The 14502-nt window shown below is 45.3% G+C and overlaps 1 protein-coding gene across 11 annotated transcripts in view; it reads right to left on the bottom strand.

The window, feature by feature from the left end:
- rusc2 (RUN and SH3 domain containing 2) overlaps nucleotides 1-14502 on the bottom strand; it is a 190657-nt gene that overhangs the window by 65442 nt on the left and 110713 nt on the right. For 9 of the 11 annotated variants that reach the window (XM_069924295.1, XM_069924301.1, XM_069924303.1 and 6 more), the window contains exon 2: nucleotides 8111-10106. In XM_069924295.1, the coding sequence (XP_069780396.1) occupies nucleotides 8111-10016 (1906 nt within the window). In that variant the 5' untranslated portion in view covers nucleotides 10017-10106. Of the gene's footprint in view, nucleotides 1-8110; nucleotides 10107-12999; nucleotides 13159-14502 lie in introns of those variants that run through there. The other 2 variants (XM_069924296.1, XM_069924297.1) reach the window with 2 other exon arrangements.

The following is a 14502-nucleotide window of genomic DNA, read 5'->3' as shown; positions in this document are numbered from 1 at the left end:
AGTTGGAAATATAAAGGTCCAGAGCAGGTAGAAGATCAGAAGGAGGAGGGAGACATTTTAAAGCAGGAGAAGGGATCTGTAGTGAAGGGTGACAAATCATGATTGTGGAAGTAAGCATGGAGATGAAGCTGATGGAAGAAGAGTTCAACATCATGGCATGCACGGAACATGTTAAGGTGTGGGTGAAGGGGGATGAAGGTGAGGCTTCTTCTGAGGACAAAGCATTCAGTCTTCAAGAGGGGACGGTTGTAGAGAATGGTGAAGACCAGGCAGGGGTTAGGGGGAGGTTCAATGGGGTGGAGAGTGCTGGGGAGACGAGGATAGGGTGGATCAGGAGGTGGAGGGTAGGAATGGTCCAAGGGAGGATAGGGTGAGTTGGGAAAGTCAGAGGGGGGAGAGAGAGGCCTGTGCGCTCCCAGACCCAAGGTGGGAGTTCGCAATGGAAGCTCAGTCCTGTAGGTTGCAGGGGTCAAAGTGGAAATCCGCATCTGAAGCTTGGTTCTGTATGTTGCTGAGTTCAGGATGCAGACTGCTGGAGACTGGCTTGCAACTAGCTGAAAGGGTACCAGGTATCGGAATCAGGATACAAGGGGGTTCCGAAGCCACTGAAGGGTTCCTGATCGTGTTGGAGGTTCAGATCTGGAGCTCGGGTTGCCAATAGTTTGGACTGGACTCCATGTGGCTATGAAAGTGCTGGAGGTGAATCTGCAGACACTCGGTGACTCTGGGGGACTCTCTTTTGCTTCTCTTTCTCTGACTGTAAGAGGCGCTTCAGGCAATTTCTGCCTATAGTGAATCTGTTTGCCTTACAGCAGGCAAATGCAATTTTGTGTAATATGACACTGTTTTATTACATGACAATAAATTGAATCTTGAAGTTCATGTCAGAAGCTTGATCCTGCAGGTCACTGGAGCTAAGGTGGAGATCTGCATCAGGAGCTCAGTCCTGTAAACTGCCAGGGCCAAAGTGGAGACTGGGGTGGGGGGGGGTCCCAAGGAAACAGTCTCCAGGGACGCGAGCTTTTGATCCTGATGAATGCCAGGTGTGCGTAGAATTGGCGGTTGAATGTGTGGTATGTAGAATCGGCAGTTTACTAGAATTTAGGAGGATGAAGGGAATGTCACTAAAACATTTCGAATGTTGAAAGGCATGGGCAGAGTAGATGTAAAAAGGTTGTTTACCACGGTGGCAGAGTCTAAGATAAGAGGGCTCAACTTCAGCATTGAAAGGCGTTCACTTCAAACAGAGATACAGAGTAAGTTCTTTAGCCAGAGGGTGATAAATTTGTTGCCACAGGCCATTGTTTAAGGCAAAGTTCTTGATTAGTTCTTAAGTTCTTGATTAGCCAGGGCATCAAAAGTTACTAGGAAAAGGCCAGACAGTGGGGCTGACTGGGAAAATGGATCAGCTCATAATTAAATAGCAGGGTAGACTCATTTGGGCTGAATTATTTCTGCCCCTTTGTCTTATGGACCAACATTTAAGAAGCACCTAGATGACCATTTGAAAAGTTACAACATACAAGATTGCAGGCCAAGAGCTAGAAATAGTATTCATAGACAAATGATGGCTGGCATGGATAGAGTTGGGGGAAGGTTTTATTTTCTCTGCTGCATGACTAAGTATTAATCACACTGATAGGTATGTTCTGAAATACATTAATACCTGTTAGGCAAGTAAATAATAACTAATTTAATCTAAATGCAGCATTCTCAGAAATACCAAGACCCAGCAAGTTGAAATGCAAAATGACTGGAACACATTACATAATGCAAAGATTCGATAACTTCAGCCATGTGATATCATAAATTTCTTTTAAAACAGATAATGCACGTCGGCTTAAAGTTTCTTTCAGCTCTTTCCTTGAAAAAAATATTTGTTGTGTAAAAACTCTAGCAACTTTGATAGTAATGTAGCGGCAGCTACACTGCTACTGAAAGAACACACAACCAGACAAGTTGAGCTCAGTGAGCAGAACTGATTTATTGAAGGCTGCTGGGCTGGACTTACACTCCAAGCCCGGACCTGGCTGAGAACCGCACTTGGGGGAGCTGACATCACCCGGTCATCACGTGGTCCCTCGGTGCGGGCTTCTGAGCCCTGTGCTGTGAAAAAGGGGAAACTCCTGATGGAGCCATTTTGGCCGGCTACCCCGCTGCGTGGATTACAAGCAGGGACGGTTCGCCTGCCTAATGGTGTGCCGCCACACAGCACCCCCCAGAACCGGCCGGCGCCAATGTCCTTTTTAGCTGGGCAGCCTCGCTTCTTGGGCTGGGCCATAATCACTGGTTCGGTGGGGTCGAGGTGCGCTGGCTTCAGCCTGTCCACAGTAAACAGTTCCCGCCTGCCACCGATGTCCAGCGTGAACGTAGACCCTGAACGCTGGACAACCTTGTACGGTCCCTCATAAGGTCTCTGCAGAGGTGCTGCAGGTGGGCCCCGCCGAATAAAAACGTACTCTGAGGAAAGGAGCTCGCTGGGGACGTGAGATGGCCGTACGCTGTGTCTGGGTGGCGGTGGGGGTGCGAAGGAGTCTAAGCGGGCCTGGAGGTGGGGAAGCAGCTCGTGCGGCGACCGCTGGGGGTTATGAGGTGCGTTGATGAACTCACCAGGAAGTGCCAGTGGTGCACCGTAGACCAGCTCAGCTGATGACGCCTGCAAATTGGGCGTGGAGCGGATGCCCAGGAGCACCCAAGGCAGTTCATCCACCCAGTCGGGACCGGTGAGGTGGGCCATAAGTACCGACTTTAGGTGGCGGTGCAGACACTCGACCGGCCCATTGGCCTGTGGGTGATAGGCCGTGGTGCGGTGTAACTCGATCCCCAACCTGTTGGCAAGCTGTGCCCCGAGCACAGAGGTGAACTGGGTGCTCTGACCACTGGTGAGGTGATTCGGAACACCAAACCGGCCGACCCAACCGTGCAATAGCGCTCGGGAGCAGGAGTCTGTGGAGGCGTCCGGCATCGGGATCACCTCGGGCCAATGAGAGGTGCAGTCTACCACCGTGAACAGGTAACGGTTGCCCCGGGAAACAGGTAAGGCCCCAACTATGTCCACAAGTATGTGGCTGAACTGTTCCCGGACGTGCTCGAACTCTTGCATGGGCGCCCTGGTGTGCCTGTGTACCTTGGACATTTGGCAATGGGAGCATGTTCTGGCCCAGCCCGTGATCTGCTTCTGCAGCCTGTGCCAGACGAACCGCTCTGCCACCATCCGGACCTTGGACCTGATGGATGGGTGCAAAAGGTTATGAATGTGATAGAAGACTTGCCTGCGCCACTGCTGAGGAACCACTGGCCGCGGGGGGTGACGCTGCTGGAGGGCCAACCAGGGGTCCATCGCCAACGCGAGTGCCTGGGTGAGAGGGTTGTGGTCAGTGAAGATGGTAAAAGTCCTCCCCTCCAAGAAATAGTGGAAATGCCACACCGCCAGGTACATGCCCAGTAACCCATGGTCAAAAGCGCTATACTTGTGCTCTGGTGGGCGGAGAAGCCGGCTGAAGAATGCCATTGGCTTCCATTGTCCGTTCTCCTGCTGCTCCAGGACGGCGTGGACAGCTATGGCAGAGGCATCAATGGAGAGCGCTATATGCAGGTCGGTGTGTGGGTGGGCGAGCATGGTACCCTTCGCGAGGGTGTCCTTGATGACCTCGAATGCACTTCAGGCCTCTGGGGTCCAGGTGAGCATCTTGTGCTTGGCTGCGATGAGGGCGAATAGCGGCTGCATGATGTGCGCAGCTCCCGGGAAGAATCGGCTGTAGAAGTTGAACATACCCACAAACTCCTGCAGCTCCTTGAGATTGTCCGAACGTGGGAATTCCTTGATAGCAGCAACCTTCGTAGCGGGGGGCGTGGCTCCCTCAGCCGTGATGGTATGGCCCAGTAACTGCATGGACTCTTTCCCAAACTGGCACTTGGCTGGGTTGATGGTGAGGCCGAAACCTCAGCCGTGATGGTATGGCCCAGTAACTGCATGGACTCTTTCCCAAACTGGCACTTGGCTGGGTTGATGGTGAGGCCGAAGTCGGCCAGCCGGGAGAAGAGGGTGCGCAGGTGGGCCTTGTGTTGTGCCTGATCCCTGCTGGCAATGAGGATGTCATCTAAGTGATTGAAGACGAAATCCAGGTTCCTGCCCACTGAGTCTATGAGGCGCTGGAAGGTCTGAGCAGCATTCTTGAGCCCAAACGGCATGTGAAGGAATTCGAACAAGCTGAAGGGGGTGATGATGGCCATCTTGGGTATGTCCTCAGGGTGCACCGGGATTTGGTGATACCCGCGCACCAGGTCAACCTTGGAGAAAACCCTTGCACCATGCAGGTTGGCCGTAAAGTCCTGGATGTGAGGGATGGGGTAACGGTCAGGAACTGTTGCCTCGTTGAGCCGTCGATAGTATCCGCAGGGATGCCAGCCGCCAGAGGCTTTTGGGACCACTGAATGATCCCCAGCTCCAACAGATGCAAAAATTCCTCCTTTGCCACCTGGAGCTTATCAGGCAGGAGCCGGCATGCCTTGGCATGAACCAGTGGGCCCTGGGTGGGGATGTGGTGGAACACCCCGTGGCATGGCGAGGCAGCCAAGAACTGTGGCTTTGGAGGGCCGGAAACTCATCCAGGATTCGCTGGAACTCGTCTCTGGGTGTGCTGATCGTGGCCATCTGCAGCTGCTCTGTGCGGAAGGCATCAAGGCGAACGGCCTGGAAAGTACTGGCGTCCACCAGGTGTCAATCCCAAATGTCCACCAGAAGCCTGTGGGCGAGGAAGAAGTCGACACTCAGGATAGCGGTCGGAAGGGACAAGACAGTGAACCTCCACGAGAACTTTCGTCGGCCTATCTGGAAGTGGACTGTCTTGTCTCCATACGTCCGGATCTCTGTTGCGTTGGCCGCACGGAGGGGAGGTCCTCGAAGTCGGTTCCTGGACTCGATGGCCGTGGCCGGGATAACGCTGATCTGGGACCCAGTGTCGACGAGGAACCGCCGGCCGCTGATTGAGTCCCACAGGTAGAGGAGGCTGTGTCCTTGGCTACCCACCGCAGCCATTAACAGCGGCTGGCCTGCTCGTTTCCCTGGAACGAGCAGGGCTGACGACACTTCCGAACCTTGGCTCCCCAGTGCTGGTGGTAGAAGAATAGGCCTGGAGTGGATGCCGTGTCCCTGGTTATGCCCTTGGTGGACCCTGCAAGGGCCGAATGCTCTACTGCAGAGCTAGGGGCAGGCTTGGCATGGTCATGCCCATGCCTCGTGACTTGCTGGACCGCTGAGACCTCTGGGAATCACTCAAGCCATAGCTCTTGGGCATTCTGAGCGACCTTCCTCGGGTCAATAAAGCTTTCTTGGGCCAGTAATGGCCAGATGTCCTCGGACAGATGGTCGAGGAAAATGCGCTCGAAAAATGGGCAGTTGGTGTGATTACCCATGAGCGCGAGCATCTCGTCCATCAACTCCATCAGGGACCTGTTCCCCAGGGCGTTGAGGTGCAGCATCCGAGCGGCACGCCAGCGCCGGGATAGTCCGAGGGATCCGGTGAAAACTCGCTTGATGGTCTCATATTTGTCTTCGGTGGGTGGGTGCTGAACCAGGTGCAGCACACGTTTGGCGGTGGCCTGGTCCAGGGCAGTGACCAAATGGTAGAATTTGGTCATGTCAGATGAAATCTGGCAGAGGTGAAACTAACTGAGCCTCCGTGTGGCCGAACCTGGTCTCCGGCTCCTGAACCCAGAATTCAGGCAGCTTGATGGCTATAGCACTGATCCCAGGTTCCCTCATGATGGGTTCAAAGACATTTGAACCAGTCGGGGTCACCAATTGTAGCGGCAGCTACACTGCTACTGAAAGAACACACAACCAGACGAATTGAGCTCAGTGAGCAGAACTGATTTATTGAAGGCTGCTGGGCTGGACTTATACTCCCAGCCCGGACCTGGCTGAGAACCGCGCTTGGGGGCGCTGACGTCACCCGGGCGTCACGTGGTCCCTTAGCGCGGGCTTCTGAGCCCTGTGCTGAGAAGAAGGGGAAACCCCTGACAGCACTCCCTCTGGGTCTGCTTTGTCCATCATCTCTTCCCGTTAATCACCCCAGTACCTACTCCTGTGACCACAAGAAATGCTACACTTGCAGCCATACCTTCTCCCTCTCCTTCATTCAGGGTCCCAAACATTCCTTCCAAGTGAAGCAACACTTCACCTGTGAATCTGCAGACATCATTTACTGCATCTGGTGCTCATGTTGAAGTCTTCTTTACATCGGTGAAACTGGATGTAGACTGGGAGATAGTTTCATTGAGCACCTTTGCTCTGTCTGCTGTAAGAGTATGGCCAACCATTTTAATTTCACATACCATTCCCACACCAGCATGTCTATCCATAGCCTCGTGCACTGTGAAACAACATTCCATCCGGGCACTCTCCAATTAGATGACATTAACATCAGTTTCACCAATTTCTGTTAAATCTCTCCCCTGAGTTTCTCTCTTTCCCTATCCCTATCTCCTTTCCTCCAGCCCCCTTTCCTTTCCCTCTCCTATCAGAGAGCTACACTCCACACCACCCCCTAATCACCAGATTTTTTTCTCTTCTACCCTCCTGCCTATATTCACCTATGACCTCTAACTTATTATCAGATGCTTCTCTTCATGTTCCTTCCTCCCTCCTCTCCTCTTCTCCCCATCCACCCCCCCCCCCCCACTACATTATTATTCAGGTGCTTGCCTACTTTTTGCTCACACCTTGATGAAGGGCTCGGGTCCAAATCATTGTATACCCTTTACTTCCAAGAGATTCTATGCGACCTGTTAAGTTTCTCCAGCACACTTGTACATCGTAAGCAACCCCAGCATCTGCAGACTTTCTTGTTTAATAAAAATATGAACTTGCTTCATAATGTTTTCAAGGTATCTTAAAGAACAGTGCAGCATGTCACTTAATTATTTCATAAATCTGAAATGTTATATCGACAAAGATTAACTACCAGTGGGATGCTACCCAACTCTGCCCATTTCCCTTGCTTCAGGTTTTTCTTTTCAGAAAATCATTTGGGCACATGGCTGAACTCTTCTAAAATGCCTTGCCATTCTGTCATTGCTTATCAATTCATTCAATTTATCAATTCCACCTATTGTTGCAGCTACATTTAATTGCTAAATAAATCCAAGACTTTATTGGATATTTTTCAAATGTAATTTTAGTTATTCTTCAGACATTGGCATCCATGGCAAGGTCAACGGGTATTGTCCATCCCCTGTTGCCCATAAGGTGGTCTGAACTGTGATTAGAACTTAGTACAACAGAATAGCTTCAGAAGGAAGTAGAATGAAGTTAAAAATATGCTAAAAGCATGTTTCTTCTTTGAGGATGCAAAATTTGGTTGTGTTTTTAATAATACTCTTACTTTTATGAGTATTTTACTTCCAAATTGTCTTGAACTAAAAATACATTTCTAAAACAGGTAGTGTTTGAATGTTCTTGATTTCTGTGTCAAGTAATCTACTCATTCTGCTGCTATATTTTGTTTGTTTCCTATTATAAAAAGAAATAAAGAATTAGATTCATGGTCAGAATATACCTGGAAGGTTTGCAAGACCAAAATAGATGTAACTGTTCAAAACATCATGACTATTAACACCACCATCATATTACAGCTGATAGTAAAATGACAACGATTTAACTGCAAAAGTCTCTTACAACTCGAAACTCTTGTCTCAGATCTTCAGATCTCATATAGAAAGTAGTTAGTTTCTACTCAATGAAGTTTAAACCACAGGAACTTCCCACAGATTGGCACTTTGATAAAAATCACACAAAATGAATAATTGGAGGGAAACCATGATGTTTTATGGAGACAACATTCTCCATCTTGTTCGTTTTCTCCAATGAAAAGGAATCTGGTGCAACGATGTGCTGTGTGGAAGAGTGAACATTTAATCAGCTGAGCTTTCTGGCAGTTCCTGATAGTGACATATGTGATAAATTACAAATGCTTTAAAATCTTAGTTCAAAAACAACTTTGTGGAAGTGAAACAAATAAATACAGATCTTAGGTATTATCACAAAACTCCAGGATTAAAAAGCTAGAAACAACTAAAAGAGCAGTGTATAAATTATGCACCAGCTTACCTTCCATTTTAATTCTGCTGTCAAAGGATGCCTCCCTCTCAATTTGTTGTTTATTAATTGATTCTGGGTTCCTGGCATCTTCTCCATTGTAACATGGTCCACCATCTACCAAATTACTCTCATGCCCACGTGAATTACTATTTTTGTTGAAACGATGAATAAAGGGTGCATCACACGACGTCGTTAAATCCATTCTTGTCGTGGTTCTGCCAGCCAAACCATGATACCTATTTTCTTCTGAATAGCCAAACACATTATTTTCTTTCTGATTTTCCAGAATTGGCGAGAACTCTATTGAATCCCCACTAGTTTTTAGTGGTGGAGAATTCCCACTTCTTTTCCTAGTTCGAGCAATTTCAGCAAATGAAGTTACTCGTCTTGGTGGTGATCTCTGAGATGTTCCTGTGTGACCATCACTTAGCTTGCCTGGGCAGCTATACATGCGTTCCAAGGATCCTAGTCTGGGAGTTTGACTTTTATCCAAGCTGCGATCATAGCTCCTTGATCTCTGCCTGACATTTGAAGCAACATTCACGTACACTTGTCCTTCAATGAGATTTTCGGTAGTTTCTACTGCTGGTTTTTCAGAACTGCAATGATCAATGTTATTCTTTTTATCTTTTGGTTGCTGGAAGAGGTAATACTCTGTAGGCTGACTAGGACTTGCACTTTTTGTATGATCCTCTGAGCAACTTGTTATGGATGACCCTCCCGGGCTAGGTGAAGATTGAGAAGATAAGTCGCAAGTCACAAGTTTGTAATAATTTTGTGTGGCAACAACTAGTCTTGCTTGACTTTGAAAACAAGCAGCAAAATCTGAATTTTCAGAAGAACAGGGGATATTTTCACATGGTAGATGGTAAGAATTGCAGTTGTCATCCACAGCAGGTGAACACTGCTGACACAGACAGGTTTCCATGGCACTGTCCCCATTGTGCGATTCACCCAAATTCTTTGGCTCACTGGGTGAAGAATGTAGGTCCAAGTAGAATGCACCCAGATCTGAGTGACTGCAATATGAAGAATCATGAGACATGTTACTTGCACCTAAGTTGGACTTTGACTGGCTTTTCATTTTATTGTAGATAGCTGTAAAGTTGACCAACACGCCATCTGAACTGTTACATGAGGAATCACTGTTGTAGGTCAGATTCTGATTATCTGCTTCAGATTGATCTGAAAAGACACAACTTCTGCTTTGTTGCATATCTAAGCTGGAGCAGCTGCCTGTTCTGCTTTGTAGTACATCTTGCTTCCTGAACATTCCATCTGGGCTGCATCCCAATCCTTGATTGCAATCAAAGAATAATGTTGACGTGCTTTCACTTGCACAGTTGCATCTAGGTAATTGTACTAAGTCATCTGATGCTGATCTTGATGTGATGCTGTTTGATTTCTTGCCATCACATGTATGAGTTTGTTCCTCTTGATCTTCAATACTTCCTTGCCTACTGGGGGAGCTCCATTGCTGTACACAGTTTTCAGCTGTGTGCAGATGGAATGGCTGTTCATGCAGAACAAAGGGAGGGTTACTAATGTTACTGTTCTGAGAATGAAATGAACAATTATTGGTGCTCTCCTGATCATTATTCTCATTCAAAATTAATGACTGGTGCTGCTCACTTGTGCTGATTTCTTTTGAATTTAGTAGTCTGCCTTCCGTTTCTTGTATTGCCCCAGGAGGTAAGCAAGAGGACTGAATTAAGCTGCTGTATAGTAGTGTTTCCTTCTGAAGAAGGTCCCTCTCTGGCAGTGATGTAGTCCTTGTGATTCCCAGATCATTGTGGTAGAAAGGGTTTGGTCTTTTGCCCATACTACAGCATTGTCTGTCTGGGACCTGGCAATGAACCAGAGGAATATGGTGCACAATCAAAGTTTCTCCAGTCAGTTTGGGCGGGCTATCCATAATGTATCAGGTCATCAGCCAAGATGAACAGAAGAAACAGAATCTCCACTGGGCATATTGATAGTCTGTAACATACTGTGGCTCACAAACCTGGAAAACAAGAGAAAATAAAAACATAGCTTCACAGTTTGAGTTACATTAGGTGTGCCCTTAATAAGGTGAAGTAATCTTTATCACTGCCTTTAAGATCAAGTAGTGACTTGATTCTTTAGACCACGATAGACTATTTCACCCTGTCCCAAATGATAAAACTCAAACACAAACAATATTTCACTGAATGAATGGATAATTTATGAATTAGGTGCCACATTGTGATGAAAGAAATAATTAGTTTTGATCTACTCAAATGGAAACTATACAATTACTTTTAAGCAATAACATTTTGAGATATTGGGAAGGTAGAGGGAGGTCGTTGAATTTTGAGGAGGAATTAAGCAGGTTAAGTCTATATTTGGAGTTTGGGAGAATGAAATGTGAAAATTTCTTGAGGCTTGAAATTCTGTATCCAGGAACATGCAAAAAGTGTGACATGGTTTGGCAGAGCAGGTGATTTGGACCCATGAGGTTTCCATCATGGGGTTGTAACAATTCATTTGATCCCTGATGAAAGGCTCAGGCCTGAAATGTTGACTGCATATTGCTTTCCATGGATGCTGCATGACCTGATGATTTCCTCCAGTGCTTTTATGTTTTGTTCAATGGCTTTTATTGAATCATTCTTTGGATGGGGTGAATTAATTAATTTGATTAGTCAATAAGTTAAGGTTATCATAAAAAAGATGGATGATAAAAATTTTTTTTTTAATTCTTCTTTCTTTGGCTTGGCTTCGCGGACGAAGATTTATGGAGGGGTATGTCCACGTCTGCTGCAGGCTCGTTGGTGACTGACAAGTCCGATGCGGGACAGGCATGGTTGCAAGGGAAAATTGGTTGGTTGGGGTTAGGTGTTGGGGATTTGCAAAAGCTATCCACATAGTAAAAGTAAATTTTAATACTACAGGTCCAAAATAGATCAATATTTTTGCTGCTTGCTTCACGTTTCTACTCTTTGCACTCTATCTCAAAATGAATTTTGGTTTCTCCGACTGTTGAGAATTTCTTTACATAATTAAAACATTGGTCACCAAATTATATACATTAGAAGCTATTGATGTCTTTCTACACACTATGTTCTTCAGAATGATGCAAATAGGCAAATTATGATAATAACCCAGAAACAAGTGCAATTTATTCAGAACAAAGGCGAAAACTGATGTCATCAGATGCTTACCACACACAGCCCTGTAGTATGCTCTTCCATTCACATAAATAAACGTTATTTTCAATCATTAAACAAATATTCAGAAAAAAGGAATCACTCCACGATAGGGTGACAGGGGAGTAGGACGTGCCTCGACATGCTTGGTGTGCGCAGTATTTAAATAGGCTAGCTATTTTGTTCTCCTGCTTGGCAATTTTGCATTTGATAAATACAGTAAAACCCCTGGTATCTGGCACCTATGGAGATTGAAAGATGCTGGATAAGTTTATTTTCTGGTTGCTTGAGACTTTCTTTTAGAATGCCTAAGACACTCGCATTAAGAATAAATGGTTTAAAAGACAAAAATACTATACTGTTCTTACACTGAACTTTACTTGCATGAATATACAAACCTTAAGGCTTTTTATTTTATTTTCAGTTAGTCTTTGAAAACATTTAACTATCACTGCAACTGCAGGTTCCTCCCCCTCCATCGTGGGAGTGGCTATCACTTGAGGTCGATCTGTTGATCTATTTATAGGCTCTTAAGTGGCTTATAAATATAAATCCAATTTTGGCTTTGAAAGATATTCTGCACAGGTGGCAGATCGGGCTTTGGTTGTTGCTGCCTCTCTTTCCATTTACTTCTCATTTCTTCTAGGTCCACACATCTGTTGGCTTCGAAAGTTGCTGTTCCTTCTCGGATGATGGTTTTCCAGAGTTTCCTGTCCTTGGCATTGGTTTCCCAATTATTGATGTCAATGTTAAATTTCTTCATATTGGACTTTAAGATGTCTTTGAATCTCTTCTGTTGTCCATCTCTTTTATGTTTGCCTTCTTTAAGGTGAGAATAGAAGATTTGTTTTAGCATATGTTCGTCTTCCATCCGAACAACATAACCGCTCCATCTTAGTTGTTTGTTAATGACGTAGGCTTCAATCCTTGTTGTTTGTACATCATTTAGCATGTGGACATTAGTTCTTCTAGCTTCCCAGCTGATATTTAAGATGTTTCAAAGACAAAGTGATGGAACTTTTCAAGCGCCTTCAGATGTCGTCAATATTGTTGTCCAGGTTTCTGATGCATAGAGAAGCTCTGGGATCACCACTGCTTTGTACACTAACATAATGGTATCTGTTCGAATGTCATGTTAATTTTAAAAAACTCTTATTCGGAGACATCCAAAAGCTGTTCCAGTGCATTTAAGACTAGGTTGGATCTCATCATTAAGGTCCACATTGAAAGAGAGGTGACTTCCAAGATAAGGAAAGTTGGTCCACATTTTCCAGGGTTGTTTCGCCAAGTTGAATTGATGGTTCTATCTGATTTGTCTCAGTTAGTGATGGGGACTCTTGAAATTGATGGTGACTAAGTTTCATGTGTGCATGGTCGAACGCAGTCAGGATCTGTGGTCCACACAGCCGCCCAAAAGAAAACAATAACATTATAGATAATTAACATGCAAATTTACAGATAAAATCTCTGATTGGGGCGACTCTTACAAAGCAGCAATAAGGAGATATTTTAAGAGAGTGGCGAGCGACATCAATCAGCTCTTCGTCCTGGGCGATGCCATTGCTGTTTCACACAACTTGATTCAAACACCTGCTACAAGCATGACCAAGGCACTCCACTGGCTGAATATTTTCTCCCATCTACATCAAAGGTTTATGTGTTCACTGAACATTTACTTTTACAATTTGAAACATGAATTTTTTTACCTCTTATTTCATTCTTACTTACTTTATTGTTTTTATTTATTTTTCGCAGGTTGCTTGAGGCTGCCAGTTGCTTGAATTCTGGATACCAGGGGTTTACTGTAAAATGTATTATAGTGGAAACATCCATAGGATTTCAGTTTGTGATGATGTTATCAATTGTACTGTTTATCAGACAATTTTGAGTAGTAACACAATAATTTTAAGATACAAAAGAAACAGCTGTTTAGTATGCTTCCTCTCAATTCAAGAGCATGGAAAAATGAAAAACAATGATCTTAAACAATGCTTAAATTTCTCAAGTCAGATTTCCATTCTTGTCAAAGTACACACAAGTAACCCTAATTAAATCAACAAATGACTATATATGTGAATAAATTCACAGTTTCCAGCATCTAGACAGCAAATGAGAGTTAATCATCCTGCACGGAAAGGCTCATATGCACAGGTGCTAATATTTTTCCATTTACTGGATACTGCACCAGCGATTCCAATGGACCAATAACATGTCCTCAAGTTTAATGAAAGGGACATGCAGAGTTTAATGAATCAGAAATGATGCTGTGTATTCAAGAGTCATAAAAACTCTCCAATTTAGTAGCCATTTCAGCAACATGGTTGGAAAATAAATATAACAGAATATTTAGTGATGAGTATATAATGGAAAAGAAGGTCGGGATAAAGAATGGGATAAAGTCAGCACAGAAGAAGAATTTTAGATCAGACAAGGGTGTTTGATGATCAAGATCTCAAACCCTACATAACACACATAGAAGCAAAAGCCAACAGTGATCAATATCCTATTTGTTTCTGAGATTATTTACAGCCAACATCTCAAAGCAAATGAGAGATTCTACCAATGTGGCTTCTGCAAAATCCTTTATATCCACAAGGACAAACAAACCAACATGAGATTCTATTCCCAGGCCAAGATCATCAGCATTGAAACCCCAATTATACTCAGTCAATTCTGTTGGATAAACCACATAATCTGCTTGTCCAACACCAGGCTCTCAAAACTCATATTCTTCCATGGGAAGAGGTGGCCAGACAGATGGAGAAAATTGTTCAAGGATATTCTCAAAGCCTCTTTGAAAAATGGAATAGGAAAAATTTATGTTATTTAGAGGTTAACAATACTCTTCTTTGGCTTGGCTTCGCGGACGAAGATTTATGGAGGGGTAATGTCCACATCAGCTGCAGGCTCGTTTGTGGCTGACAAGTCCGATGAGGGACAGGCAGACACGGTTGCAGCGGTTGCAAGGGAAAATTGGTTGGTTGGGGTTGGGTGTTGGGTTTTTCCTCCTTTGTCTTTTGACAGTGTTGTGGGCTCTGCGGTCTTCTTCAAAGGAGGTTGCTGCCCGCCGAACTGTGAGGAGCCAAGATGCACGATTTGAGGCGATATCAGCCCACTGGCAGTGATCAATGTGGCAGGCACCAAGAGCTTTCTTTAGGCAGTCCTTGTACCTCTTTGGTGCACCTCTTGTCTCGGTGGCCAGTGGAGAGCTCGACATATAACATATAACAA

This window comes from Narcine bancroftii, chromosome 3, assembly GCF_036971445.1.
Source record: "Narcine bancroftii isolate sNarBan1 chromosome 3, sNarBan1.hap1, whole genome shotgun sequence".
NCBI lineage: Eukaryota > Metazoa > Chordata > Chondrichthyes > Torpediniformes > Narcinidae > Narcine > Narcine bancroftii.
The sequence above is the reverse complement of the archived record's forward strand: the minus strand, read 5'-3'. Positions and strand labels throughout refer to the sequence as shown.